Source organism: Varroa jacobsoni, unplaced genomic scaffold, assembly GCF_002532875.2.
Source record: "Varroa jacobsoni isolate VJ856 unplaced genomic scaffold, vjacob_1.0 contig00012, whole genome shotgun sequence".
NCBI lineage: Eukaryota > Metazoa > Arthropoda > Arachnida > Mesostigmata > Varroidae > Varroa > Varroa jacobsoni.
The window spans coordinates 259,970-287,345 of record NW_019214396.1 but is presented as its reverse complement, the minus strand read 5'-3'; the positions used below and the strand labels follow the sequence as shown (position 1 = coordinate 287,345).

Genomic DNA, 27,376 nt, shown 5'->3' with positions numbered 1-27,376 from the left:
TCAAATCATTTGCTTATGATATCGTTTGATAGATCTATATTTAAGACTAAAAAACATTGTAAGTTTTTTCAATTGACGTTTCTGGCATCATTGATAAAGTTCCATTTGAATGCAACGCCTGGGCACGTATCCAGTACGAATATGTACAAGTATAAATCTATTTTCAGCGTAATTTATCAACATTCCCCTATCTAATTATTTTGAACTTCGGGCATAGAACCGCCATTAGGCGTTCCGTCAGACGGAACATCCACCTGCTTAGAAACATATAAAGGTGCAGCATAAATTGTCGGCCACATAGGACTGTATATCGCCTATGATTAGATTATGCATTCAGTGTAACGCTAAACCGATTATAAAAGTTCCTGTCTACACCTTTGGTCCAATTCGCAGTTGCCTCAAAGGCTTCCAAATTCGTACGAATGTATTCCTATTTTTCTTCTTAGATTCGATTATCAGTGTCTATCCCATATTTACCTCAATACATCCTTCGACATGAAGCAACACACCGTTATTAGTAATAATTATTTTCCAAATACGATTTTCTCCGAAAGTAATACCATACACATTATACAATTGCCTATTGCGATATTTTTAAATGTAAACGGAATAATAAATAAGTATAATTTTTATTGAATGTCCAACTACGCACTATTTGCCAAACAGGTGTACCAAAAACGTTGAGCTTCCCGACTAGCGCCACTTCTATCGTTGACCGTAGGTCAATTAGAAAAGGCCATGCTTCAGAGGCGATAGGTATGTCATTCTGCGTAGACGGAAAGTCACAAAATGAAAGGAAATCCAGCAAACATGTTAGTGGTCATCTGTAAAAAAATGAATAATTTTACTTTTGCAATGACCGCTCGGCGACGTTGTTTCCCGTGATGTCAACCGAAATTCAGATGCATTATGTCGCTTCTAATTATACAGCTTCAAGTGAATCATAAGGAACGTTATAATAATGGGGCAAATCACAATTAATGAAGTTGCACCTGTAACTGATCCCGTAGCTCGTATTGTTACAGCAGGATGTTTTAATTCAATTCACCAATAACTGTCAGAGCTTAAGACGCGCCGGATTACAACTCAAAAACAATATATAACTCTAACTTGGAAGTGAATTAGTCACAACCTACTAACACCAAATCAGATAAAAATGACGTTATATATCTGAATAAATTTTAATTAGAATGTAAACCAGACACCACACTGAATGACGGCCATTGCCCTAAAGTCGAATGGTCTTACCTCTTCGAGTGTTGATGTATCCTTTACGATTAGTAATAAAATATAAGCGTTTGATTTACATCTAGAAGAAAAACCTTATTATGACGTTTAAGCACTTGGTTCAAATATCTATGACCTATTGTATAAGGTGTTCCGCTCGTGTGTTGGTGCCTAGCAAAGGTGCTTGCTTAAAAATTAGGTTTTTTCAAGTAAACGTCGGTGTGATTAAAGCCATGATATATATATTTTTTTTAATCTAAGACGCTTACAATGCTGCTTTAATTATGTTTCAAATAAAATCCTTTTCGAGTTTGGTTAGTTGATAACCAATCCTGGTTGTCCTCTACCAGAGAACAGTTTCATTTCCATAACAGCACATATATATGTATATATAGTTTTTATTACCAATTTGTACATTTCGAGATGATCAATAAAGCCAGACAGGAATATACGCTAAGTGAAAATCTGAACACGCAAGGCGTCGGAAACCGTGCTTCTGATTGACTTAAATGAGGATTTCTGGGAAGGAGGAAACCCATGAATCAATTAATTGATGCTCAATTATTACGTAATATGTGAGAAAAGAAAGCAGTAACCAACAAACAATTTGCTCACATGTTCTGGCTCGACGGGTAACGGCGTCGAGGTTTGAAGCATCGCGGAAGTTTTTTACATTCAGTTGTTTCATTATTATTGAGTTCAAATAACAAACATTAAAAAGAAAAAAGTAGCTACGTGGGTACACGAATCCTATTAAAAAATCAATCTTCACAAAACGGCTACGTATTGTATTTGCATAACCTACCCGTCACATAGCCTTCAGCCTAATATATGGACAATGAAACACAAAAGAAGATAACACATTATAAAAAGCATTATTCCAGCATCATATGCAAAACTCATGAAAAATAAGGTCATGAGAAATGACACAAAAGAAAAGTTCTGCAAAATAAAAACGCTGCAATAGAAGTTGCAAATTTATCTCTGCTACCTTTTTTTCTTCTATGTCCTCCTGTACACGTGACCGACCATTATACGTTAACTTTAAATAGTTATGCGATGAATGAATTAGAGCTAGAGATGCATGGGTGTAACTTCTTAACAAGTTACAGTTTGATCCGACTTGACAATTAACAAAAAACGACGATGGCTGCAAATTAAAAATGATATTAGGGATATGTAGCTCTTTAACTGTCTCGTTATGGTAAAAGGACGGCCGGTAGAATCTCCTGGGAGCGTCATTCAAACTACAGTCGATACATTTCGAGAGAACGTAATAGGTTAAATTCAATATAAACAAGCTAAATATCTTCACAATCGACTGTGCGAATGCGCACTATTTTGAAATCAAATTGATTCAAAAAATTAGAATCCCGTGATGGAAACTTTTTGAAGAGGGTAGTTTAGGAGCAAATAGCATACTCACGAAGCTGACGTGGAAGACTCTGCCTGATAAAAGACTGCGAAATCACTGATATCACTAACCAGTGTCTCCATGTGCGAAAGAAAAAAAACATGTATTGTATTTAATTTGAATACATTTCCAAAAGTTAGCGCAGTATTGTATTATACATGTATACGGTGGTTACCAGTTTCAAGGAAATTGCCCAGGTACGTAGTGCAAGGAGAGTCAAACGAATGACTCAATCCGATGCAGTACAACTTCCTATCTTTTCAACCTTCTACTATGATATAGCAGATAATTTTTCTATGAAAAAATCGACCACTGATTGTACGCGTTTGCTGCGTGCTTTGCTTCTCTTTGCATCGATATGGTTTTATGTTCCCCGAATACATAATAATTCGCTTTTTTTCTTACCTTTCGTCAGCCTTCTGCTGGGCCTCTTTAAAGAAACACCGCTATTTTAAATGAAAATAATTATAATATTAGCTGAGGATTAGCAGAAAAAAGCCCACTTTACGTTCTATTGAAGAGACAAAGATACTTCCATTACTTTAGAAGTATAAGAAAATGCAAGGTTTGTGTTTGTCAAGATCGACTCAATTATTATAACTCGTCCAATTATCAAAAAGCACGAAATGTCCTAGTATATCTGTCTGTTCCATACCGAGACATATGTCTGTGACCGGTTTAAATGGTCTTGCAATTTCCTGTTTGGCAGCACACAAAGGCCAATTTGGTGTTCGTATTGTGCTCTGTGTTGAGCACTATTGTTGACATGTTGCGCATAATTCATCTTTACTTAATAAGAACGTAAAAACCAGCATTCTCTAAATAACCCAACACATAAATAATCAGTAAGCGATTCATATAAAGTGTGTTGTATTAGGCCCGTACTATTTCTGCACATACAGCCGTTTTTTGGCATACTCAAAGGCGCGCTTATTTACCTCGTTGAAAACCGTGTATCACCAAGGGCGTCTGTAGAGCTATATGCTGCTGCTAATAATGAAGATACGCTATAGGCAGCATATTCATCACCAGATTTTAAACAAGGTAAATCCCTAGTTTTAAATTACATACGTATTATGCATAATCTTAAATTATTATACACAAACAAAAATATACACTAAAGACCTTGAATAGATGCAAGGATTTCTCAAGTACTTTATATAATTTTCTTTGGCGGACTGTTTGTCGTAGCAGGCATTTATTTATATTACTTAAGAAAAAAGCCGGCTCTTTCTGGAACAAATATCTTCTAGAACAATGCAGTCACCATGGCGAAATAAGGCTGTCACGATTAACAAACTTCCTTTTTTGCCGGAAATCGACCATTACGTACGAAAAATCTGAAGCAGGCTTTTAAAAGGTAGATCAGACAATTTTCAAGAGTTCAGATTTGGGGGGTTCAGAAAATTCATTAAGCATGGTTCAAAAGAAAATTTTAGGTAGCAAAATCGAGTATCATTGGCGCGGTAGGTTTATCACACAGACTGCAGGAACGTGTAAACAGTAGAGACCGTTATTTCGAACACTTATGACATGAAGCTTCAACCATGTTATTCCAATATAAGTCAATAAAACCATAGAATGACTACAGCCGTGATTAATATAGCTGTTGCACTTTAAATATTTATCAAAATTATGACATCGTAACATAGGAATTATATGAGTGGTGATTAGATATCTCGTTCACGAGTGTCGTGCGTGGGTAAACCTGCTTTTCATTTCAATTATTTGCCATATATTATTAAACTACATCCTGTATGCTGAATCATCTCGAATCTGGACTGTGCGATATTATTACGGGAACCATCCAGAAGTGGGTTCACGGCCTACTAGGTTTGCTTCAGTTGTCCTCTGGAGGACAAGCCGAAAGTGAAATGTTATACGCCAATTTTTTTTTGGGTCTTTTTGGACTTATCTGCATCATTTCCCAACAGACCTATAAAAAAGATCATTAACAATATGCCGGTAATCATTTGCAAGCGATGGCCGCATTTTTATGATTGTCATAGGAAGACAACCAAAATGATAGCTATTAGCTACTCGGATCACGACACCCCTTACCGATATCGCTTGATGTACGCCTGCTAATTGCGGATTAAAAAAAAACCTTTGAAAATGACTAGTTAGAGGTTGTAGATGCAATCGAGGTGAATTGTGGTTGTATCGAATACAAATGACCACCAAAAATTACCATCCAAAAAGTTTTGATGAAATATCTGTTTTTGTTTAGATACAGATTCAAAAACCTATAAAGAAAGTTTGTCTTTGCATGATTCATTGCATAGAGATACCTATCAATGTTGCAAATGTCGTGGGAACACGTAATCAATGGTACAGTACATATAAACATGCTAATCTCTGCCTATAAGATATTTATTTCTAAGAACCATCTAATTGTGAATCATTCTGTGTTTTAGGACGTTGCAATGGCACTGCACCAACTTACTTGATACAATCACATTGAGTTAGAAGATTATCTGTTGATGTCTTCTAACGGATACGGAAGATTATTAAGATGATGAGAGCTGTAACAATTGAAACTTTTTTATTTAGTATTTTAAGAAATGTTCAGAGTAGACAACATTTGCACTAAATGGTATAGTAATGTAGCAAATAGAAGAAAAAGCAGCCCACAATTGTTATGAGGATTTTTTGCTCATAAATATTCGGGAAAATTTAACACTAGGTCTCTTTCGCAAAACATTCGTGCTGCGAGTCGTTGGTGAATTGTGATAACTGTATGCAGCTTACATATGTTCGTAAATAGTGACGACTACTAATCAACCATATATATTCTCATGATTAAGTTCGTTAAGTTACTTTCGTTCATCAAACTGCTTGGACGCGGCTGATCCAACACGCAACGCTTGTTCAGAGTATAATTATTCAACCCTTCATAGATAAGAGATACCAATTTACAAATCTGATTATATGTTGGTTTTTATAGTTATAAGTAAATTGGAATAAGGTTTAGCGATCATACCGCTTGATTGAATAATGGTATAATATTTACTGTTGGACTCAGTAAACGTATATTTACTTAAGTGACTGAAACGAGGAAAGCTTTCTCAAAGGAACTTTTACAAAGAAATAAAAAAAATGCCCCTTTCATATAAACCAAAGTCGCGCATATAGCTAGCATGCTCAATAAATGTTTACTCTTGTGTACGATAAAAACGGTAAAACAAAATATACTTTATATTTGTATTTTTATTAAACGTCAATGCTCTGCCCCCTAAGTATGATGTAATTATCACATTGTTCAAGGCAAATTAAGTTCAGTTTTATGCTGCTTCGAGCAGAAAATCTTGTGTCACGTAAGCTTGATTTAATCCAGAGGTACCACAGCCTGTAACAATTTGAAGTTTAATGTGACGTCCTCATAGATCGCTATAGCCTACTGTTTTTGCTACCGTAAGTCTATATCTCCTCCTTAAAAAATTGACTTTATGTACGTAAAAATAAGTAGATCCGACAATGTCGTCAGTATAAGCCATATAGAAATTGCTCTAAATAGCAGACGTTTTATTATGCAGCACAGATGTCAATAACTGTTTCTCCAGTATTGCCATAATAACGTTGTACTTTATTGTTAATATTTTTGTAGTAGATATTGGAGTTTTTCCATCATTTCCAACTTTTAAAGATGCTATATTGTGAATAACGCAAATGAGTATCGGTACTGCCAATTCAGTGATGAACAGAGAGCTTTCGAATTACTTTATCAAATCAATGTCCGTTTTTCTTTACTGTTGACTAAGAGTTTGTGATTTTCTAGCAAGCGATAACTATTGAATTCTGTTTAAAAAAAAAAGCCTTCATTTTTTATAAAAAATTGATTTGTTATGTAATATGTTTAAATGGAATTCTAACAATCAAACCATTACGATCCTAGGTTAGACTCAAATTTAAGCTCAGTTTAATTAGACCTTAAGAGTTATTTATATTAAATCGACATTCGCACCCCTTCAGCCAGAAGAATGATAAAATTCGGCAAACAGGTTTTGGCTCGCTAAAAATGATGGCAAAGAAATCATCAATTGCGGCCATCTATAATTCTTGAATGATTGATTTTTCTATTTTTTGCTATTCGTCGCATTGTTTAAAGCGGAAAGATATAACACTGTTTCAATTACCCATAATAGTATAAAGGAATGGTGCCGATCAATAAATTTGCTATCTCGTGCATCATGAAATGCATCGCACATTTTATGGCTTTATCTTAAAATTAATTCTCAGAATATTTAATATTTAACCTAAAAATATATCTTGTCTAATACCGATCCAAATTTAATCGTAAGCAAAATAAAGAAACAATGGTTTACTCGATCACTCAAATGGTTTTGCATTTTCCGTATAAAAATTTTATCGAAAAAAATCTCTAACTGCAAAAGTGTTGGTGGATTATCCGTCGATGACCTACTTAGTCTACCTAGTGTGTGGGTCGGCGCTGATCAGCAATTTATAAACCCAATACAAAAAGGCACATATTAATCTCATCACACATGACCGACGGTTTCTACATTATTTTAAAGCACAACTGTCATCGATACATATCAGTCTTTGACAACCCGCATTACGTTCTGAAGAGTACTTTTCCGCAGGCTTGTACGAAAAGGCCATAATGCTGCGGTTAGAGCCAGTAATAATTTTCTGAAATCCCTAACCGTAACTGCGCTCTGCGTAAATTTAAACTTACATGCAATGTTTCAAATGGTTTCATGTTATATGGAAACCGTAGACCGAACCGTGTACCCCAAAACTTAGCTACTGCTTAGCAGCCAATTCATTTTGTGTGAAAGCCAATCGAACGCAAGGCATACATACCATTTACTTCGATTTCTCAACCACTTTATAAAGACTTCCTCCGGTGTCGCCCAACAAGAGTCGTCCACTTATCGGTCGAAAGCTTTGTATTAGAAACATTGTCTTTCTTAGCTACCTCAGTGCGTTTGCCAACGGATAGCTCTACACTACAGTCGGCGGAATAAGATAAGCCTTCTAACTGTCAGACCATTCATGTTCTTAGGTAAGATTCGTCTTCAGTGAAACCGGTTAAAACGTGAGTATTGTGAATTCATTTCTTCACGGAAGCGCCATTTCGAATGGATCAGTTCAAAGACCTGACTGAGCATTTTTAGGGTTCCAATTAAGGGTTAATCTTCCAGTAATTGCTGACAAGTGTATTACCGATAGGTTTCTTACAGCGTAGTTCTTCGCGCTGTTAATAAACTTTAAAAAATAGGATTTTGCTGGTTTTCACAAATTGGATTTCAGAAACCGTGTGTATTTTCCAATAGCTTTTAGAAAACAACAAGGACGAGTGGTTTGTTACATAGTTAGCCTTAAACTCTGTCAGGTATTTTTAATAATTTTAAAACAGCTATATACATGTTCTAATTAAAAATAAATCGGAATCGCCTCGAAGTGGTTACACATAGGTTACATATGGTTCTAGCGATAAGTTAACAAAAGATAACACCTTGATTTAAATTTTTTCTCGGTCTTTGGATATGTGGTTTAGGTCATGGTTCTATTTGTTTCAATGATTGCTTCTATTCTTCTCAATTAGGTTTTCCTAAATTCTTAGTCCTTTGATGCATTTGCTATTCCAATTTATTTCCGTTTTATTCATGAATCTTACAAACGCATAACAATAATAATACAAACAATAATACTCCTTAGAAAGCGTATAAACTAATAATAAGTATAAAAATATAAACTATGCTTTGGGCTATGGAGCGTAAGATCGAACTATATTATAGATCTGAAATTTTGCTCTCCTCAACAGGTGTCCGTTTGTCGATTCATCAAATCATGACTTCATTGAAGTTACAACATCTTTCGTCGCTGTTACTATTAGTCCTATTAAGTGTCTGTTCCCACCATGCAGCAACAAACAGCTTGATGCCAACGGTTCCATGTGGAAAACCATCTTACCGCGAAGCGCGTATCATCGGTGGCGCACCTGCGAAAGAAGGCCAATTTCCGTGGCAGGTAAGTACTGAGTAAGGTAATGCTAATGCAGTCTCGACTCTTGAGGAAGTGAGCTCGAACCTAGTAAGTTGCCAAGGCTCACAACAAACACCATTAGCTGCTTGAAACGCATGTGTATCATGCATTGCCGACGCGGTAAGGACGCATTGTCCAATGGTGGTGCAGTGGTAACTTATTTACCTATCAAAGCTAAGGACATTTGTTTCATCCAAGTTCGTCCTGGAAAAAGCCAATGGAAAAAACTAAAGCAATACCTAAGTAACGTCGTGAACAGGACATAAAATCCAACTTGATGGCGTTTCTACACAATCTTGTCCTTCTTTTCTAGGACTTATGGCTTTTTCGAGATGGCATATATTTCATGTTCGTTCAGTTTCCGATTAATACTTCTATACAAATAATTATCAGCAACTAGTTCATCGAACTGGATAGGTAACCGATCATTAAGCTCTAAAAAAGCAATCGATGGTCGGTATGAGGGTACATACTCCTCAAGAAGAGTGCACTTTGTTCGTTGTGAAATATGAGGTTTGCTTTCCTATTACCAAATTAATGTGTGATCTAGGCAATATGCCGAATCTATTCGTAAACTACTGCACGACATTAAAGCAAAGACCAAATATAAACAAGTAACGGCAGGGGAGGGGGCACAGTTTATGCTACGTGTGTTTCGGAGACTTTTTCTAAAGGATCCTCACATTACCGCATTTTAGTAGAACTTGCTCTGTACGCGGCGGCGCTGTTATGGCCATGAATCGTTTAAAGTGCGTTCTGTTAAATTATTTTCGTCGCTTCATGAAGATGTATAAAATTATCAAGTGGTGCTTCAAATAGCGATTAATTGGGTGTATTGTTGTTGAAACCTGCACAAACAGTCGATAAATTTATTACGCATGAATTTGAATGTTCCAGTTCATAATATTCCAACTCATTTACAAAATATACGCGACTGTCCTTGGCGACACGGATGTGATTAGTTTATCAGTTGTAGTTGAGAAATCTCCGGGTCACCTTTTATGTTACTTCTCCAAAGATTTATTACCTTTAATTGATTGAACAATGAAAGACGAATCTAAAACGTATATACATCACGCATTTTCACCGTTTGGCGTGGCCGTAGTAGCGGTCACCTCAACAATGATGCAATTTCATGCCCTTTCTGATTATAATCATGTTCTTTCAGCTATTCATTTTCTGCTAACCACCCATAAAGCCAATTCGAGTAGTCCTATAAGAACTTTTTTTTAGTACAAATAATTTATATATATATATATATATAATAATCGATGCTGCAGTACTTTTTTCCCTATTGATTTGTCACCAATGTACGGGTGTACAGATACGGATTCCGCCGTAAACTTTTTGAATATAGTATTTAGGACACTGCTTTTTCGGTAAAAGTGTCATCCATCATAAACCGCCCAGCCCTAGAACTTTTTCGGCGGAGCTTCGTCGCTTTAAGCATATTCTTGACAAGCTGGAAAAATATATTGTTGCGATAAAACCAAGCAACAACTTAAAGATGCATATTACAAGACACTGAAGGAGTATTGGTCACATGCTGGTTAAAACTGTCGCAAAGGTATTGGTCCGACTACAGTGCCTTGTATTAAATCGCTGTGGCGTCTCGTTAACAAATTCTGCGTCAATATTAGACAGGCTTGCCCATCAAGAACTACGGAACCTGACGGCATCAACTTTCGAAGGCTATCATGAAGTAACTGAATTATTTACGTCTTTTTCGCAGAAGTGAGTTTGACCCTGACAGCTCACTTGACTCACTGACTATGATATGTTTTCTGCCAGCGTACGCTTTGACGCTCGCTTAAAACGCCTTTTCCTTTTCTTTTTTTTAATTTGTCGGATATCAGCAAAGAACCTGTTTTATCACTTGGCATTTCCATGAAAGCCGACTTCACTGGCTTACTACTGATCCGCCCAGAAAATACTGCACGTAACTGCCTGGCTGCTGGCGCGTATACTTTGCTCACCTCTTCAGGTCTCCATCTTTCCAGCATCGTTAAAGGTCTCTCAAGTTACCCCTCAATTTAAGGGTAAGGGCGGCTGTGATAGTCCCACAACCTATAGACCCATAACTATAATCCTATACCAGTGCAAAACTTTTTGAAAAATAATTTAAGCGTCAGCTTAAAATCCGCCTGTTATTTTTTAACATATTTTTAATTTTTTTCTAAATTCGTGATGGCTTTACTTGTTCGTTCTCCTGGAATATGGCTCTTTGTGATACCTATCATGATCAAACACTCGCTCTTGCAACCGAGGAAACACCTCTACTGTAACCTTATTTGATGTCGCAAAGGCTTTTGACACAATCTCCCGTGATGTCCTTTCAAAAAAGTAATTTCCTCCAATAACTCTTTTCCTGTAATTTGCGATTGGCTCAGATCTTATTCGACCAACCTCTCCGCAACTGTACGCATTAGCAACGCGGTCTATTGAGACGTAAATTCCGCAACGTTCAGTTTATGCCCACTTTTATTTGTCCTTTATATGAACATACTGCTACTTCACATCGAGTCCCATGGACAGATATCGTGCCGTTTGTTTTGCCGCGGATTTCGCCCTCATCAGACAGATTCGCAAATCGTCCACAAATGCAGACACCTGTGATCTTAAAAACAAATTGGCTAACATTAAATATGTTTATGATATACTTGGCCTTACTGTAAACATTTTAAAACCAAGGCTTCACCAACATACCAAGCGCCTTAGTCGATCTTGATAGGACAGTCATTCAGTTAACTTCATCCGCACGGTGCCTTGGCTTGACATTTAGAGTGGGCTAGTGATTTCCTCAAATTACGCTCAAAATGCTCTGTTTGCATTGTTATGCTATTTAGTATACGAGTTGGAAGTCTGCGCTAATGGACATTTCTGAACCTTTGTGGATTTCTTCTTGAATCGATAATTACATACGCTGTTGTGGTCTAAGGCGTCCTTTCAGCATTTATATATAATGTCAAGGGTGTATCATGATGCCAGATCATCAAGGCTTGCTCATATACCAAGTGTTTTGAATAAGCATAGAACTGCTACTGGGTGACAATTGCACACATTTCGAATACTCCAGTCGATGCACATATTTAACACGAACCAAATTGCATTTGATTTCCACCACCGTCCGTCTAGTTATCCTTTTGGAAAGGACCATAGGACGCAACTGAGCGCAGGAAGTACCTAGTCAATTCCCCGAATTGTGAGGAGAAATATATTTGGATTTCTTTACCATTCTATATTCGTTACATAGAAAGTTCTACCCTTAAAGTTACTAATATTTATTAGACATCTCTAGCAATTACTTAATTTTGCCGCTGATTTTGTTGTTGCCATATGCTGAGTGTGTTACACGAGACTGTTTTTATGCCCTGGTTAATCTCAGTCTATTCACGCCGTTTTGGGGCTCGTATGTTAGATGATGTTTAAAAATCACACGAATTTATAAATAGTTAAGTAAGCAGCCGTCGATAAATTTAAACTGTTGAATACGATAATTGAGTTGTCTGCCGTTGTTGAGCGAAATAGGCGTCGTATGCACCAGTTAAATCGATAAATGCGTTATCAAGCTTTGTAGGAACATGTCTTGTTAAGAAGTGACCATTATATATATTTTTCCAATATTTTGACAGCAGCATTCTTAAGAAATTATTCTAGTTAGAGTTAAAAAAGGTACCAATAAAAAGTCCACTTTTTATCATCCACAACCAAGCCATGGATTATGGCATCACACTCACCTGTCCGTCTGTTACCTTCAGGCCGAACCTTGCATTTTTTTAACGTATTAGAGTGAATTACTTTTAGCCGAGTTTTATTTTGCTGGTGCATCAAAGAGCATCATATTCTGTATTAAGAACAAAATGAAGAGTGCACAAGCGGAGCCTAGAGACAATTGTTCGTCCAATCACTTAAGACAGATATTACAAAGTAAACTTGGGAAAAAGCAATTCATATTGAAGGACGCACGAAGTACTTTTAAGCAGCTTACAGAAGATTCAGGCACCTTCACACGAGTCGTTTCGAACCATTTCGGAAAATCGTTTCAAGCCAAAGACCCAGGGATTATGCCGAGATGCTTAAATTTTGAGCAAATGTAGACCAGCTATTCGGAAGACTTAACGCACTTAAAACGATCTAAGGAGAAAAGTACAATCGTCTACCCGTATCGTGTTTTTGTAGCAAAATTCAATAACTGCGTAGCGTTAAGTATCGATTTCATTGAATATCTATAGCCTTTGTTACTTTTTCCTCATTTTAAGGCTCGAAAAACACCAGAAAAAAACTTTGAGACAATCGAAGAAGTTTAAAAAATGATGGAGCGAAGCTGAGTCTGAAAACGTTCTCAACATCTAAGAAAAGGTGGTATGTAAGCATTGAGCATAGCTTAACTTATTACGAAAAGGACAACTGGGACTTCGAAGGTTGACGCGTGTGTAGAGTTGTCACAGAGCCCGACTTTTAATATTATTTAACCTAAAGGAATTTATGGCTGTTACTATTTGTTTCAAAAATTTCTTCAGCTCCTGGCGAAAACCGGCCATTAATGTTTTTCGCACGACATAATGCAGTCCACGCAATTCCTTGTTTTTCTGTATATAATCGCGGGTATAAAGATGGGTTCTAGCCACTACATTTTCGAAGTAGCGGTAGTTTCTATTACAGACTTCAGCGTTAACGATGAACATAGAACTGGGAATGGCCGAGCGTTTTATGCTTTGCTTGAAAAAATAGAATAGCGAGCAACTTTTTCCATTCAAAAGAACTTTACATGATTCGCGTTGTATAATCTTCTAATGTTCATTTTAGTAATATGCATTGGTTTTTGATGTCCTTCTGTGATAAATTCTTCCTCTTGACATGCAGGCGTCTTCTTTGGGCTTTTCAGAAATAGCGTGATAATTGACTATGGCATAAATCGCTGACTTGAGGTGTTGAAGGAGGTTCGTAATTATAGACATGCTGCGTTTTACATGCAAACATTTGACGTCATTTGCTTTCTGGGTGTGTTTTTGACTTGGCCATAATCATATTATTATTGTATTGTACATAAAACAGACTTTTTGTAGAACGATTCGCAAACATGTACGGTGCGACTTACAATTAAAACCTTCCATAGCGGCTCCACCATACACATACATGCAAATAACGTTATAGTGAGAAAAGTAAAATGGTACCTAGATAGTCTCGAACTCGGACATAAGTACTTTATATATACTGAACATAATACGTCACACCGATACAGTCACTTAGTGACTCAGAGTAGTCTTTAAAGTTAGGATATCTATGTTGCTATAAATTATATAGTATGAAGTCCCAGGAGAGGTGGCCGCGATAATGTACCCGCTTTTTCAGACAGATCAGGTTCTGTGCAACGTGTTAGCAAAAACGAAAGCGACTTTTGAGGGTAAATAGGTGATAATGACATAATAAAATTACCAAGAAAAATGTAACTTAAATTGGGCATGTTACAAACTAGCTTCCTAAAACCATTATGTGAAGCGAAATTGTAATGAACAACAGTTACGCGTATATGATGTGTAAATGGATTTACCAATACAAGGAATGCCAACTAACATATTATATACGACCATTGTGCAAATAAAGATGTCATTCGATTCAAACTCCAGGTGATTCTTGGCAGATACCGCAGGGCCGTTTGTGGAGGAGCAGTAATATCACCGAACTTTGTCGTAACTGCCGCACACTGTTTACAGGTGGGTGACTAGAAAAGTACAGTATCTAAACTGCAGGTTTTACTAGATAGTGAATATTGTTTTACTCCGCCTCATAAAATAGTAGTCAAGATGTTTTTAGCGTTACTTTGTTTCTCTATGCGTAATATCTATGCACAATTTTAATACTTACGTCGAAGTAAAACACTTAGTTTTTGTTGTAACGTGTATTCGTGGGTGACAAAGGGTGTGTATATGTATGTGTGTGTTCGAGCGCGTTCACCATCTGCAGAACCCTCCTCATGATTCTTGTGATTTTTCGGTGTGTACTTAACAAGACCAGTCACTAGAAGACATTGGCAGAAAAAAAATCAGTTTCATGCAGTACAGCATTATGTAGAAACGAATAGAAACTAATATACGTTTACACTTGCGGTATCATCTGAACAACGGTTAAGCGTTTGTGAATCATTCAAATGTAACCGTAGATTTTTTAAAATAAAATCTTGTCAAGTTTTACAGATAGGCATAAACCTTGATTTGAAAAAAATAAATTTTCTTATTTTTTCATAGGTAATAGCTTTTCAAGGGTATAATATTTTCCAGAAATATTAATATTACTTGCAGTATCACGGAATTAGTAGCATGCCATAGTTAAATATTTGACTTCGAGTTACCCGCAATGAAAACAATGAAATTTCCGAAAGAAAAACACGGTGATACGAAAATACGAGAAATTCACAAACGGGTTGAATACTGCGTGGGCTATACTACGACAGGCAACCAGGAGAAATCTTCAAAGAAACAACAACGATAACTCGAATAAAATGATAGAACAACTGCAATTAGCAGAGATCTAATAGTCGAGTTTATCAGATCTCAATTTGCCTCAAGTTTAGAAAGCAAATGGAACGCCTTAGGCAGAGGCTAATAGGTATGTTTAGTACAAACCATGTGTATAACCCACACTATTTAAAGGTAAGCGTGGGCCAATGTTACCTATAACATCGAGTCGAATAAAGACAGTTCACATATGTATGGAAAATTTTGACAAAGCAAATTAGTTTCAAAAGTACGTTCTTACAGTGCGGATAAATATTCGACTAGAGCTTGTAGCTTTTTAAGATCAGATTTTAGCGATCAGACATTGTAGCTAAAACAGTGACATATACTCTTATTGGTGTTGGATGTTATTTTCTGATGATAATAAATAGGAACGTGACTCAGCAGTATACCGTCTCATCACCGGGACCATCCGGAAGGGCGACTTCGGAGTTTCTCCTTCGAGTCAGATGCGCAAGGTCTGTTCTTACCAACGGCAAGTAACGCGTGTTCCACTGAGAAAACATAATGGCAGTTTCAAAATATTTATAACTTTAAGGCTTCCTAAACACATGATGTCTTTTATTTTGATAAAAAAGTGTAGAAGAGACATCCACGAGAACGATTAGGCTGTTACAAGCGAACCTGGTGGTATTCGAAATTAAATAACTTTTGAACTAGATGATGAAATTTGGCGGGTAAATACTGCATTATTTTAGAAACCTATGGGTCGAAGCCGATTGAGTTTATTCCGGGAGAAATGAGTTCATAAACAAGAATATCTTTTAGTCTCAAAAACCAACACTCAATGGTTAGGTTTGTCTTCCTTGAACGCCACAGCACTGCAGAAACCCATCAAAGATAGGTCAAGACATTAGGTTAGGAAGCCCTAGACGAAAGCACATAACGTGAATGGTGCAAATGTTTCAAGAACGAAGACAGGAGTGTTGAAGATCGATGAGAAGATGACCAGACGTTGGGGTCGGGCGTTTTGAGTCAGGATGTATTATCGTATTCGAGGAAACTTTTCACTAAAGCAAAACTTGGAGTCTGAAAGCTTTGTTGGCTAAAACTGGTATCTTATACATAACGTGTCGCAGAATTGTAACTAAAACACTGGAAATGCGGGAACTGAGTAGAAAACGGGTCTCCCGTAAATTTGACTCCAGACCGAATAAAATGCATGTGGTGTATCCTACGTACAATTTAGAAAACTTTAGCCAACAAAAACCTATCTGGAGCATACGGTCGCCATAGACGAGATACGGTCCGATTTCTACAGCCAGTATAAAAAGAACAACGCGAAAGAACTGCTCAAATCAAGTTTGATAGTTGAGTCAAGTAGGTTTGGACGTAGAGGCGATCGAAGTACCTGCAGTGAACACCTAGTGCATCCGCTAATATGAGATATTACCCCAAACTGAAACAATGAATGTGGCCTGCCATTTCGGGTTCCCCAAGAGACCCGTGAATTCTCTGAACGGTAATTTAAAGCACACGGTTGAGTTTTCCAGCTTGATCTTATCGTCATGCCTTAATTACTTCCTGGGTTGAGCAAAGGAATATTCAACGTTGGCGTCAATCTGCTTATTCTCCCGATCTAAGTCTGTCTGATTTTGGGGCCTTTCGTGTCCTAAAAACATACCCCACTATTGATTTACTTCAAGAAGCCGTAAGTAGAGAAATCACATATGGAAGTAAATATGTGGCTGCTCAAAAGCTGCCAGAGCATTGGGATGACTGTGTAAAAAATAAAGTACCTCTAACACATCTTATTGAAAATCCTCTCTCTAGCCTAACGAGTTTATTCTAATCTATTCAATTTTAAAGCCGTATTTGTTTTTACATTTACAAAGATTGGTATGGTACACAATTTCTTCACACTTTTTTCAGGTGTTAAGGATTATGTATCATCCCGGATGGCGCCTAGATGCCCCGTTGTCACTCAGCAATGATTTGGCTCTATTGAAAATCGACCGACCCTTCTTCTTTGATACCCATACTTCGCCTGTGTGCCTCCCTATTAGGGAAAGATACTGCTCGAATAATTCCAGCAACAACAGCACTAGTGATCAGTGTTCCTGCATTGTGTCCAACCGAAGCGCAAATGAGATTCATAATGATAATGATATTCGTAACGGAAAGACCAACTCCAACCAAGTCCCAGTGGTTCCTAACGGACCTTCTACCATTAATAGAACACTTTCTATTTTGGTATCTGGTTTTGGTGCCACTCATGAGATAGGCACACCCTCTGACCGGCTCCTCTACACGGAGGTAAGCTTTTATTGAGCATAGATCTATCTCGTGGTTGAATTTCGGGTTGACAAAAATCAACCCGAAATGCAACCCAGAACTACAACTACAGCTATAATGCTTTTAATGCTAAATATTGCCGGTTGTCAAACGAAACTGGTTTCAGCTATTCCTGATAATTGATGTTTCAAACGCTGTTTTAAAGCATAGTTGTTCGCTTTACTAAGAGATTTACTATAACTTCACTGAGACTGAATAGCATTTTTCTCAGTAATGCATAACCACAGTAATTATTTTTGCATTACAACAATTCGGTTACAAACATTTTTTTGGATAAACGCACGTGATATTTGAAACATGGAAAGATTAATTACTTATTACATGATTCCTACAATGTTACTCACTACAGTTCGAACCCTATCATAATTATATCGATACAGCTTGGTGCTGTTCAACCTTTTCCTTTTAAAAGCCTCGATTTGATCTATATGTAATTATTATTTTTGCAACTCTGCCGTGATGCCTAGGTACCGCAGCTAAGTGACGCCGCCTGCTATAGGGCCTATCCAAGGTTGTTCGACGCGACGACAATGTTTTGCGCCATGGCTGAAGGTGGAGGACGGGACTCATGTCAGGGTGATTCTGGCGGTCCGGCGGTTATAGAATCAAGTTTTTGTAGACGTAAGTTGAAGTTATAGTTAATGGGATATATATAGTTTTTTTTTTACCCAGATAACTTTGAAATCGCACATCACATAGTAAGGTGAAATCTGGTAATAGTGAACGCGTTCAAATTGTTCAAATGCCTCTTGTTCAGAGTCAAGGTAGAGCGCCTTGACGACAGGTAAACTTTTTGTAAAAACGCGCTAATTTTATTACGATAAGAATGCAAATTCTGCCTAAGCCCGTAAAAAATTTTGTGCTGTTTATGTTCAAGATACATTACTCCAAGGAAACGAGCCAAAGATATCACTTGTTCTTGAAATGTTGACAGTAGCTCTTTTCGCAGTGGTCAAAAAAAAATTACAAAAAAAAGCTGATGAAATGATTGCAAAAGCTGAGAAAGACCTAGACGTGAGTAGCCGTGATATCGCCACGGGTTACGCAAAAGATTTTACTCGATTGTATTCCCACCCGTAGAACTACAAAGAAACGCAACGAAATCAACCCGTTTTTAAAGAGTATGATAAAGCGAAAAATAGACGAACAAGTCACGATCAAAATAGGAAAAAATATTATAATCTATAACGAAGCCCGCACTAACGCCGAAGGAAGTGATTCTATGTGTTTGGTGAAGTAGGAAAGCAGAAACATTTTCTGCTTTACGAAGGTTATGGTCGAAGACGATACATTATCGTCTTCGACCATAACCTTCGTATGGTCATACGCATATTTAGTTATCCTTTAAAAAAAATTGAGAGATCTTGGATGGGTAAACTTTACTGCTGGCACAACCAGACAGTCAGTCTGTTTCGGTCTGTGCAACAGTTCCCTGAAAAAAAATTTAGTTCCAATTGAGGGATACAAAAATCGATTGTCAGAATTTTTTCGGGGATAAATTACAGAGTTTCTACAGTAATAAGACTATGATACTCTAAAAGGAACATTGCTTAAAAGAATAAAAACTATTTACTAAAATTGCACTTAAATTTGCCAATACTTTTCTGACCACTTAATATTATATATATATATATATATATATATAAACGTTGCTTGACGCCTATGAAGTGAAATTAATGCGTAATTTAGATGAACATCAATTGAAACGTTTGGTATCGATAATGGTAACTCCTGATAGCGCTATTAAGTATGTAAGTAGATTCAAGTCGTATTTAGGTTAAATTAAGCAAGGCGTATAGGAATTGCACATTTCACTTGTTCACACATTTCACTTGTCGAATTGTAAAATTAAATTGGTATTAGGCTATATGCTTCTCAGTAATCCTCTTCTGTTCAATTAATTTAAGCTAATTGACTGCAACACGCAGCGCCTCAATATTATTTTGATTGAATTCATCTGCCTTAGGAAACACTGATACCACTACTCCTGGTAGTGGGGCGTCCCTAGACAGTAACGAAGATGCAGGTCAGCATAAAATGGTCTTAACGGGCATCGTCTCTTGGGGAGTTGGCTGCGGCCGTAACAGGTTTCCCGGTGTCTATACTCGCATTGAATACTTCACGCCGTGGATCATAGCTAACATTCTGCAGTATGGAGAGCAAGAAGATCTACAACAGGTGGGAGGAGGAACAAAAGAAGGCATACACAATTAGCTTACAAACGGCGCGCAATGAATCGCGCGACCTCAAAAAGGCTTTGTTATTCGAGAACTAGATTGAAAGTATTTCATTTGCCTGTTGTCAATACATTTTGAAAGCCTTGATTAAACGATTAAGTGAAGCACTAATAAAATATTTTTTTGAAAACGACTCTTACCACGTTACAGATTTCCATATGATACATCACTATCACATCGAAATCTGCCATAACAGAAAATTAAAAAGTAATGTTCTTCGAGTGGTGTTCTTCGACTAGAATTTAAGTGCGAGTTTATTAAATCGAAACTACTGTCATTCCACAGTTTGTTATTTAGAGAGGACTCCATTTTCAGATGAAGTTCTCGTTGCCTAAATGTATCGTCGTATATAATGGAATGTGTTGGCGTTATCGCTTAGTTACTCCATGTTCTTTTCACCTAATTAATTTATAGTACGTACTTATTATCCAAGTACATCATCTTTTTCTTTTTTGGGCAGATATCGAGTGCAATGACTCCGGAGATGATGCAGGAATATCGGGAAATGGCGAAGCATTTTTTTGGCAAGGACTTCTATGATTCGTCCAACGGGAACGCAAACGAGCAGACCATCAACTCGAACAAATGGAGCATTAGTTCGTTCCTTACTGGCTTTTTTGGCTAATAAAAAGTGCTTTACACTTCCTACAGCATTTAGGCGCATGTTGTAGAACGTCACAGAATGACGCTAGAAATTCCAATTCATATTGTCTTTGCTTTGAACATAACTGGACACGCGCTGTAAAGCTGAAGTGATGTTGTTAACTTCAGAATTTATTAATACCGTTTTAGTAGTAGCTAGATATAAACGAGCCGAATGCAGTCATACAGTTAATGAAACAGAGAGCAGATCTAGAGGCTCTACCAAAAGTAGTTTTGTTTCTCCAGAGAGCAGATCTAGAGGCTCTACCAAAAGTAGTTTTGTTTCTCGTACGCGTACATTGTGTCAAGAGAGTGTATACGTCGTCAGTTTTTGGAAAAATACATAAACAGCGGTTTCTGACACGGGAAAAATGCATGTTGAGCAAGGCCTTGTAAATACAACCTGTAGCAAAAATTTGAATAATGACCTGAAATTCGTACTGATTACAAGGTTTTCTTTCGCTTTGCGCAACAGCTAATGCTCAGTACCAGGGCATAGTTAACCCTACTGTTGGGTTAGTAAAGCATTCAGCTAACGGCTGTACAGATCTTTACGTGGTGCAGGTCATGTATAGAATGATTATGGTGTTCTGTTTAAAAGAGATTCTGCCAATTCATCATATAAACCGCTCCGACCATAGAATACATGATGCGCTTCCAGAAAACACGAGTAGTAGTCTATTAGGGACATTATGAAATCATTATTCCTCGAATTTAACGTAAAACACTTGACTAGCTTAAGAGATCCCTAAAATTACTTTCGCGATAGGTTTAAAATTTAAATCCTCATTAGCTCCTATAGAAGAATGAATTTAAAATTTTCGCTTGGAATTTGTTCAACGAATTCAATGTTGTCAAAGGTGTTCAATGAATTGAATGCGCATTGTGATTTTACGTTATATTTATAGCACAATTCTTAGTTTCCTGGCCCCGTTTTAAATACATGTGCTCATCGAAAGTGCTCACAGGTTTTAAAGAAGAAAACACTTGCAAGACTAGTAAATGATAGAAGTATAGTGTTCGTAGTATTTCTTATTGCAGTACGCATTCTCAACATAGAAGTCAATCTTTTTGTGGGTTTTTGCTGCGCGCAACTCCTCGGGATTCATAACCAAAATGGCCCTCAACTATATACACAACACATAATCCCTGGACGCCTTATTTTAAGGTTCAATGGAGTCAAAATGAGTGCAATTCCTTATAAAACTTGTTTGTTTATCTCAACCTACCCTATATATTAATCATACTGGTGCTTCGCGTTAACTAATAACACAACAAATCAATTATGAAACATTCTTCGATAGTTGTATTGATATACGTTTTATATAAAGTAGCAGGAACCGGGACGCTATATATATATATATATATATATATATATTGTGAAAGCAAAGCTTCTTGTAGTTAAGTAGACGATGAAGTTAAGAAGCGAACTTGATGAACAAAGATAAAATTAAGAAAGCTTTTGGAATACAGCCTGCATTGAAAGCAACTGATAAACTTTAGTTTGACCAGATAAAACTACATTTAGATGATTTCTTTATAGAAATAAATCCTGAAGTTGATGTAACCTGAACACAACTCTTCGTTAAAATCTTCCTATCTGTTTACCGACGAAACACCATAAATTAATAACATCGAATTCAAATTTTAAATAAAATTTACGGCGTTGTGCTTTCTATAAACGTAACCTATTTCATATCTACAATAAATATATCTTGAAATAAAATTGTAGCCTTTAATAAATTACAACAAATCGCCTCCTTATTGATCATCGCCACCGAATGATTATGCAATTGTATTCCTAGTTTTTTTCTTATTTTACAATCATCCCATCTCCTTCTTAGAATCAGTCCGCATGGCTCTGTTCGCTGCTCTCTATAATTCTGCATCTATGAACTCTTATTTAACATACTCTCATTTTTGTTTAGCACTTCCAGAATTAATCCGTCCAAGAAACTGTCGTGCTCACGTTTCAACTTAAAAATTGGCTACAAGTAAATAATCTTAGGTAGTCTTCTCATTCTATCAATATGCTTTCCAATTCGAAGTCGCCCTACCTCCAATGCTGCCGAGTCGTTCTGATCGAAAGCGCTCTCCAGCAAAGTACACAGGATATCGGTATTACTTTCTTTCCTAAAACTTGCTTAGAACCGAAGTCTATACATCTGTCCTCGAATTCTGGTGTACTCGGTTAGGCCTTCTACGGGGCCGACAGCGGCCACAACAGGACACCTGAAAAACAAATATTTTAAGGGGTTGAAACACTAACGAAAATTCTAATATGTCTTTGCCTAAAAATATATACATACACAATAGTGGAAAAATATCTAGTGTACAATTATCGTTATTTTATGCGATGCGTTTCTTTAAAACCTACCAGTGTAACCCATCGACAGAGCTAAAAATTTCGTCATCAATGATAACGTTTCTCATTTATGACTGAATGAACACGTTCAACCATCATATCAAAATTAGTAGACAACCAACCGGAAACTAGATATATGCATTTCAATCAGAACATTGAAATTTTTATTACCATTGGATATGAGATTGAGCTTAACTTTGCCTACCTGTCATAGATGTAAGTCTGGCAAACATTCCTGATTGTGTCGGCGTCGATGGCATCAATGCGCGCCTCGAGCTCGTGCAGGGGGATCCTTCTTCCATAGCAGAGCATCTGTCGACCGATATCTTCGCAGAGAGGGGTGGTACCATCTAATTGCAACAGAAGGTTGGTTTTCAGTAGGTTCTTCGCCCGGGTTACGTCGCCATCGGTCGCCTGACATCAAATTTACATTGATAGCAGTCTTAACCAAGCTGAACGAATAGAGTAAACGGTTCGTTTTCTCGTGCTTTTTTCTTACACTATCATTGCGCTGTGTATTTATTTGGTGTCCTATGGATGAACATGAACGTAAGGTTTCAAAATTTATTGGCAGGACCATTTTTCCTTAGATCTATGTAAACTAAAGGAAGGCCAAATGTAATTAAAGTAATCCCAGTATAGATCGCTTTTTCGGCTTTAATCGTTAGCACAGAATTTCATATATTTCAAGCTCGGTCTCTCGAGTTTCATTCTGAAATATATGCTATTCAAACCCAGTAGGCTTGATTGACAGCCATTTCCTTCAGTCAATATAGTCTACATGTACTTCTATACCTAGGTCGTTAATCTCACCTCTGTGCAGATACGCATCCATTCTTCTTGAACCGCTATCATAATATCATCGAGGTGCTCGTCGCCATCGGCCACAAAGTATAGGCCCCATAAGCCGGTATCCTTGTAACACGTATTGAAAGACTGGAACGAATGCATCGACTTGAATGGAACAGATTGTGCCCATGCAGCTAGACGCGATGAGGCGTTGGCTCCGCCACCGTGTGAGCGGTCCCACGATCCAATCATCGTATTAGCAACCATCAACGGAATATTGTCCGCATTTGCCCAGCCAGCGCCCTCGACGGCGATCGCGATGTGTGCGAACGGCATGTCATCGTCACGGACGCGGATGTCTGAGCCAGTGTAACGGCACGGAGCTAGTGTCGGGCATTGAGAGTCCATTGAATTGCTGACTTTTCCAAATGTCTGGAAACGAAACCGCCACAAAACGGCAAAAAAGCAGCAAACTGACGAACGTCACATACTGAATAAATAAGACAAATCGAGGAAATCGTTCTTCATTGTAAATATAAAGAAATAATAGCAAGTGGAAACAAATATTAGGTTGAATCGACTTAAGGCTCTTCTTATATGGGCTATACCTCTTGAGCATATATTCTATACACAAAACTTCAGAAAGAAACGAAGTGCAATTCTAGGTGCAAGCGAAGTCAAAGACATGTCGATCTCGTATGCATACGTAATGGATAAAAAAAACTGTCTAAACAATTAGTCATGATGTTAATTCCGGTTGACTTACAGGAAAACAGCTTTCCTGAGACCAACAAAAAAAAACGATGGCACTTTGCGGCTTACTTGTTCTGCGATCTTCACGAGCTCGTCGTGGTCGACTCCGCCAGCTCCAGCGAGCACAATTCGGGATCCCTTGTAATGTGTATCGATGTAGTCCTTGAGATCCTGCCGCTGAAGGGACTTGATGTTCTCCGTGGGGCCAAGGATCGTTAGACCCAGAGGGGTGCCCTGATATGCTATCGAATGGAGGTGATCGAAAACTACTTCTTGGAGATTGCCTTCAACCTACGCCAAATGTTTACGTTACAAATAAAGTACACAATAAACATCAATTGTATTACAAATCACACAAAGTGAATTCATTACGTAGGCAGAGCAAGGAGTGCACCCAAGGTCAGGCACTCTTTGCTACTGCAGATTTGATTGATGAATAGTAGTAGCACCATTTAGCTAAAACATGAATTTTTACCAGTAGGCAACGATGAGCTCAAACATCTCCTAACGTGCATCTTCTGGGCTATGGATATTTCTAACAATCGCGGCGAAAATTATTTTTAGGAAGAATACAACGTATTCTTAAATTGTATTTCAGTTCATAAAATAGTATACTACCTGTATATCAACTACCTGTGTGAATAGTGTATACTGCAAATAGAACGCGATTTGGTTACACATCAAATTCTCTTCCGCGCATGTTCTTAGTAGGCAGCTTTCTTTTTTTCTCATGACACATAAATATGCAATACAAACCTTTTCTTATTTGCAATTTCGTATCTGATTACTCACCTCTTCCATCTCGCGCAGGATGACACCCCGCTCTCGTTCGATTTCCTGCTCGCCCAATTTCGGGTTCTGTGTTATATCGGCAATAATATCGACGGCACGAGCAAGATCCTAGAGATGTAAACGACAGAAAAAAATATACCTATAGCTTTGGCAACTTTATCATGTCACATCAGGTCGATTTCCGCCACAACGAGTAAACCTATTAAAGTGTTACTTTTCAAACTAGTTCATACCTCTTTTTCAGATTTAATATTAAATTTAGGATAATTTTCTCTTCTACTGGCCACTTTAAGCCCACTAAATAAGAACACATTTAGTTAAAAAATTTAAACGTCGACGAAGCTTATACTATAGCCTGCGCCAAAACAGAAATCTTTTGTATCGCTTACTTTCTTCAGGCACTTCGCATAATATACGGTCTGTTCCCTTGAGGTGTAGGCGTTAAGATGCATGCCAGCGTTTTCGACCTCGAGCTCCAAATCCGTTTGACTGCGCTTGCCAGTACCCTGCGTAATGATATCAGAAGAAAACAAACTGAAATCTCGATACGACACCAGGATTTGAAACAGTATTATGGCGACAAAAAGCTTGACCTATTTGACGCTAGCAGCTTAGGAAAACACGTAAGTAAGAAAAGGTAAAAGCAAGCAGAGCTAAGTTCACAGCTAGGTTCCAACATGAGTTGTTGGACGCAAATGCTAGCGGAAGAATTTTGAGATTGATAAATAATTTATTGTTTACCATCCAGTGGACATTGCTTCACTGACCAAGTAGGTACAGGGATGTTTAGCTGACTCCAAGGAATGGATATGATCCAGATTTTTGATTAAAAGGCGTGGAGATTTAACGTAGACATAAATATAATCAGTAGTCATCAATATATAATCGCTGGCTGAAAAATTAGGCCACTAAAAATGGCACAGATTCGATAAATAAATAGATCGATGTCATTTATCGTCACAATAATCGCGTCAACACAGAACCTTTTCAAAGGTTATAAATGAATCTACTCGTTTAAAATAAACAAAATCTTTCCTGATGTTTTATCCCCAAGCTAATTTAGTAATAAGGTTTTCTTTATGCGTTAGAAACTTATGCTTTCAAGCAACGAACTTTTTGTTTATCAAACATCCTTGGCGTTTCAAAATTGTCTAAGCAGTAGCAAGTTTGTCGTTATATAATCGCTGGGTGCCCATCCATGGGTACCTGGCCTCCAGCTAGTGCGTAAGGCAGCGACTAGTCCTGCTGGTCGCATCATCCATTAGTTTGATTATACTGTGTTAACAAACTAGAGACGAAACAGTAATCTTAACAGTCATTTCGAATGTGATTTGCCAAGAATGCTCTCCTCTTTATGTAACACGCTGGCGCGCATTAATAGTAAAAGTGGCAGGTCATTCACATGTGCGACAAGTGACATTTTATTTATTATAGATACTTACATACTTTAATTCCTTGCTATTGCCATTAATATGTGAGCCGTTCCGAACTCAAGTCTCCAAAAACTCAGCAAATTGCGTCAACAGCCTTTTTTTCGGACTCTGATGAAAGTCATAGGCTTGTGATTTTTCCTTCAATCCTATAATCTCACCTTGAAGGCCATGTGCTCCAGAAAGTGTGCCACTCCATTAGTTTTCTCTGTTTCGTATCGGCTTCCAGCATCTATCCAAATACCGACTGTAGCCGTTGGGGCACCAGTATCTTCTGAGGCTACTCGCACTGCGTTCGACAGGGTCGTCACCCGAGTTTCGGGCACATTGAGCAACGACTGGGAAAACGTTGTACGCGTCAGATGGGTCAGCTGGCGTCTGTGGTTTTGCAGGGCCGTATGATGACGCGAGCCTGCTCGAAGGAGTGCTGTGAAGAAAGGCATTTTCCTGTCCGATTCACACCAGCCGGACAACTGCCAAGTATTGATGGGATGCACGGGGGAACCGCACCAGCACACACGACTATTTCGCACCCTGACCTGAAATTGCGATCAGCAGAAACCTGACTTTGCAGTGCCCTCACACGAATGTAAACATATAACCGATGTCGTCTGCTCAGAGATGAAAGCCGTTGTTGAGGGTCTGTTGCTGTCGTCTGCTGGTAATATGGAGAGCGGCTGTTTGCGCTGATCAATGAACGTCACGGATGTCTATGAAAGCAAGGCGTAATACGGAATTCTCGCGGTAGCTTACTGACTTAAGGTTGATATCAAATGCATTTAAGATATTAGACGTTCGTATCAGTAAATAGCTCAATTATCGCTTCTGGACAGAATTGCGCATGAGCTTTGTCTGTTTTGTATTTACTCGTTGGTAGTAGGGGAAGGGAGACTGATTTATGCCTA

General features: G+C 37.8%; 2 protein-coding genes across 8 annotated transcripts; one reads left to right on the top strand and one right to left on the bottom strand.

Moving 5' to 3' along the window:
• Window positions 1–5: 5 nt before the first annotated feature.
• UQCR-C1 (Ubiquinol-cytochrome c reductase core protein 1) lies at window positions 6–27,064 on the bottom strand. Of its 6 annotated transcripts, XR_002686361.2 has the most exons (9): window positions 26,633–27,064; window positions 25,431–25,547; window positions 25,042–25,149; window positions 24,319–24,540; window positions 23,521–23,928; window positions 22,913–23,121; window positions 22,400–22,574; window positions 5,088–5,166; window positions 6–824 (listed from the first exon to the last, which is right to left on the bottom strand). XR_002686361.2 is itself a non-coding variant. In XM_022850880.2 (7 exons), the coding sequence occupies exons 1-7, from the start codon at window positions 26,912–26,914 to the stop codon at window positions 22,487–22,489; spliced, it is 1,434 nt and encodes a 477-aa protein (XP_022706615.1). In that variant the 5' UTR covers window positions 26,915–27,064; the 3' UTR covers window positions 22,064–22,486. The 6 variants fall into 6 exon arrangements, 1 of the variants encoding a protein (XP_022706615.1); XR_002686360.2 differs by lacking the exon at window positions 5,088–5,166; XR_002686359.2 differs by lacking the exons at window positions 6–824; window positions 5,088–5,166 and adding an exon at window positions 6,205–8,609.
• Window positions 8,366–18,215, top strand: LOC111270602 (serine protease SP24D). 2 transcript variants are annotated; one of them, XM_086972542.1, is made up of 3 exons: window positions 8,562–8,638; window positions 14,281–14,367; window positions 15,540–18,215. In XM_086972542.1, the coding sequence occupies exons 1-3, from the start codon at window positions 8,563–8,565 to the stop codon at window positions 15,545–15,547; spliced, it is 171 nt and encodes a 56-aa protein (XP_086828668.1). In that variant the 5' UTR covers window position 8,562; the 3' UTR covers window positions 15,548–18,215. The 2 variants fall into 2 exon arrangements, with proteins under 2 accessions (XP_086828667.1, XP_086828668.1); XM_086972541.1 differs by having other exon boundaries at window positions 8,366–8,638; window positions 14,281–18,215.
• Window positions 27,065–27,376: the final 312 nt, after the last annotated feature.

What these genes read in the sequence shown, in the direction of transcription:
- LOC111270602 (XM_086972541.1), top strand. Translation starts at nt 8,366, where the DNA reads ATGCTTTGGGCTATGGAGCGTAAGATCGAACTATATTATAGATCTGAA. An exon ending in AAGGCCAATTTCCGTGGCAG is followed by an intron (nt 8,639 to 14,280) that starts GTAAGTACTGAG and finishes TTCAAACTCCAG; the next exon opens with GTGATTCTTGGCAGATACCG.
- UQCR-C1 (XM_022850880.2), bottom strand. Translation starts at nt 26,914, where the DNA reads ATGCCTTTCTTCACAGCACTCCTTCGAGCAGGCTCGCGTCATCATACG. An exon ending in TCCTGCGCGAGATGGAAGAG is followed by an intron (nt 24,541 to 25,041) that starts GTGAGTAATCAG and finishes CATTTGGCGTAG; the next exon opens with GTTGAAGGCAATCTCCAAGA. An exon ending in TCGTGAAGATCGCAGAACAA is followed by an intron (nt 23,929 to 24,318) that starts GTAAGCCGCAAA and finishes TTTCGTTTCCAG; the next exon opens with ACATTTGGAAAAGTCAGCAA.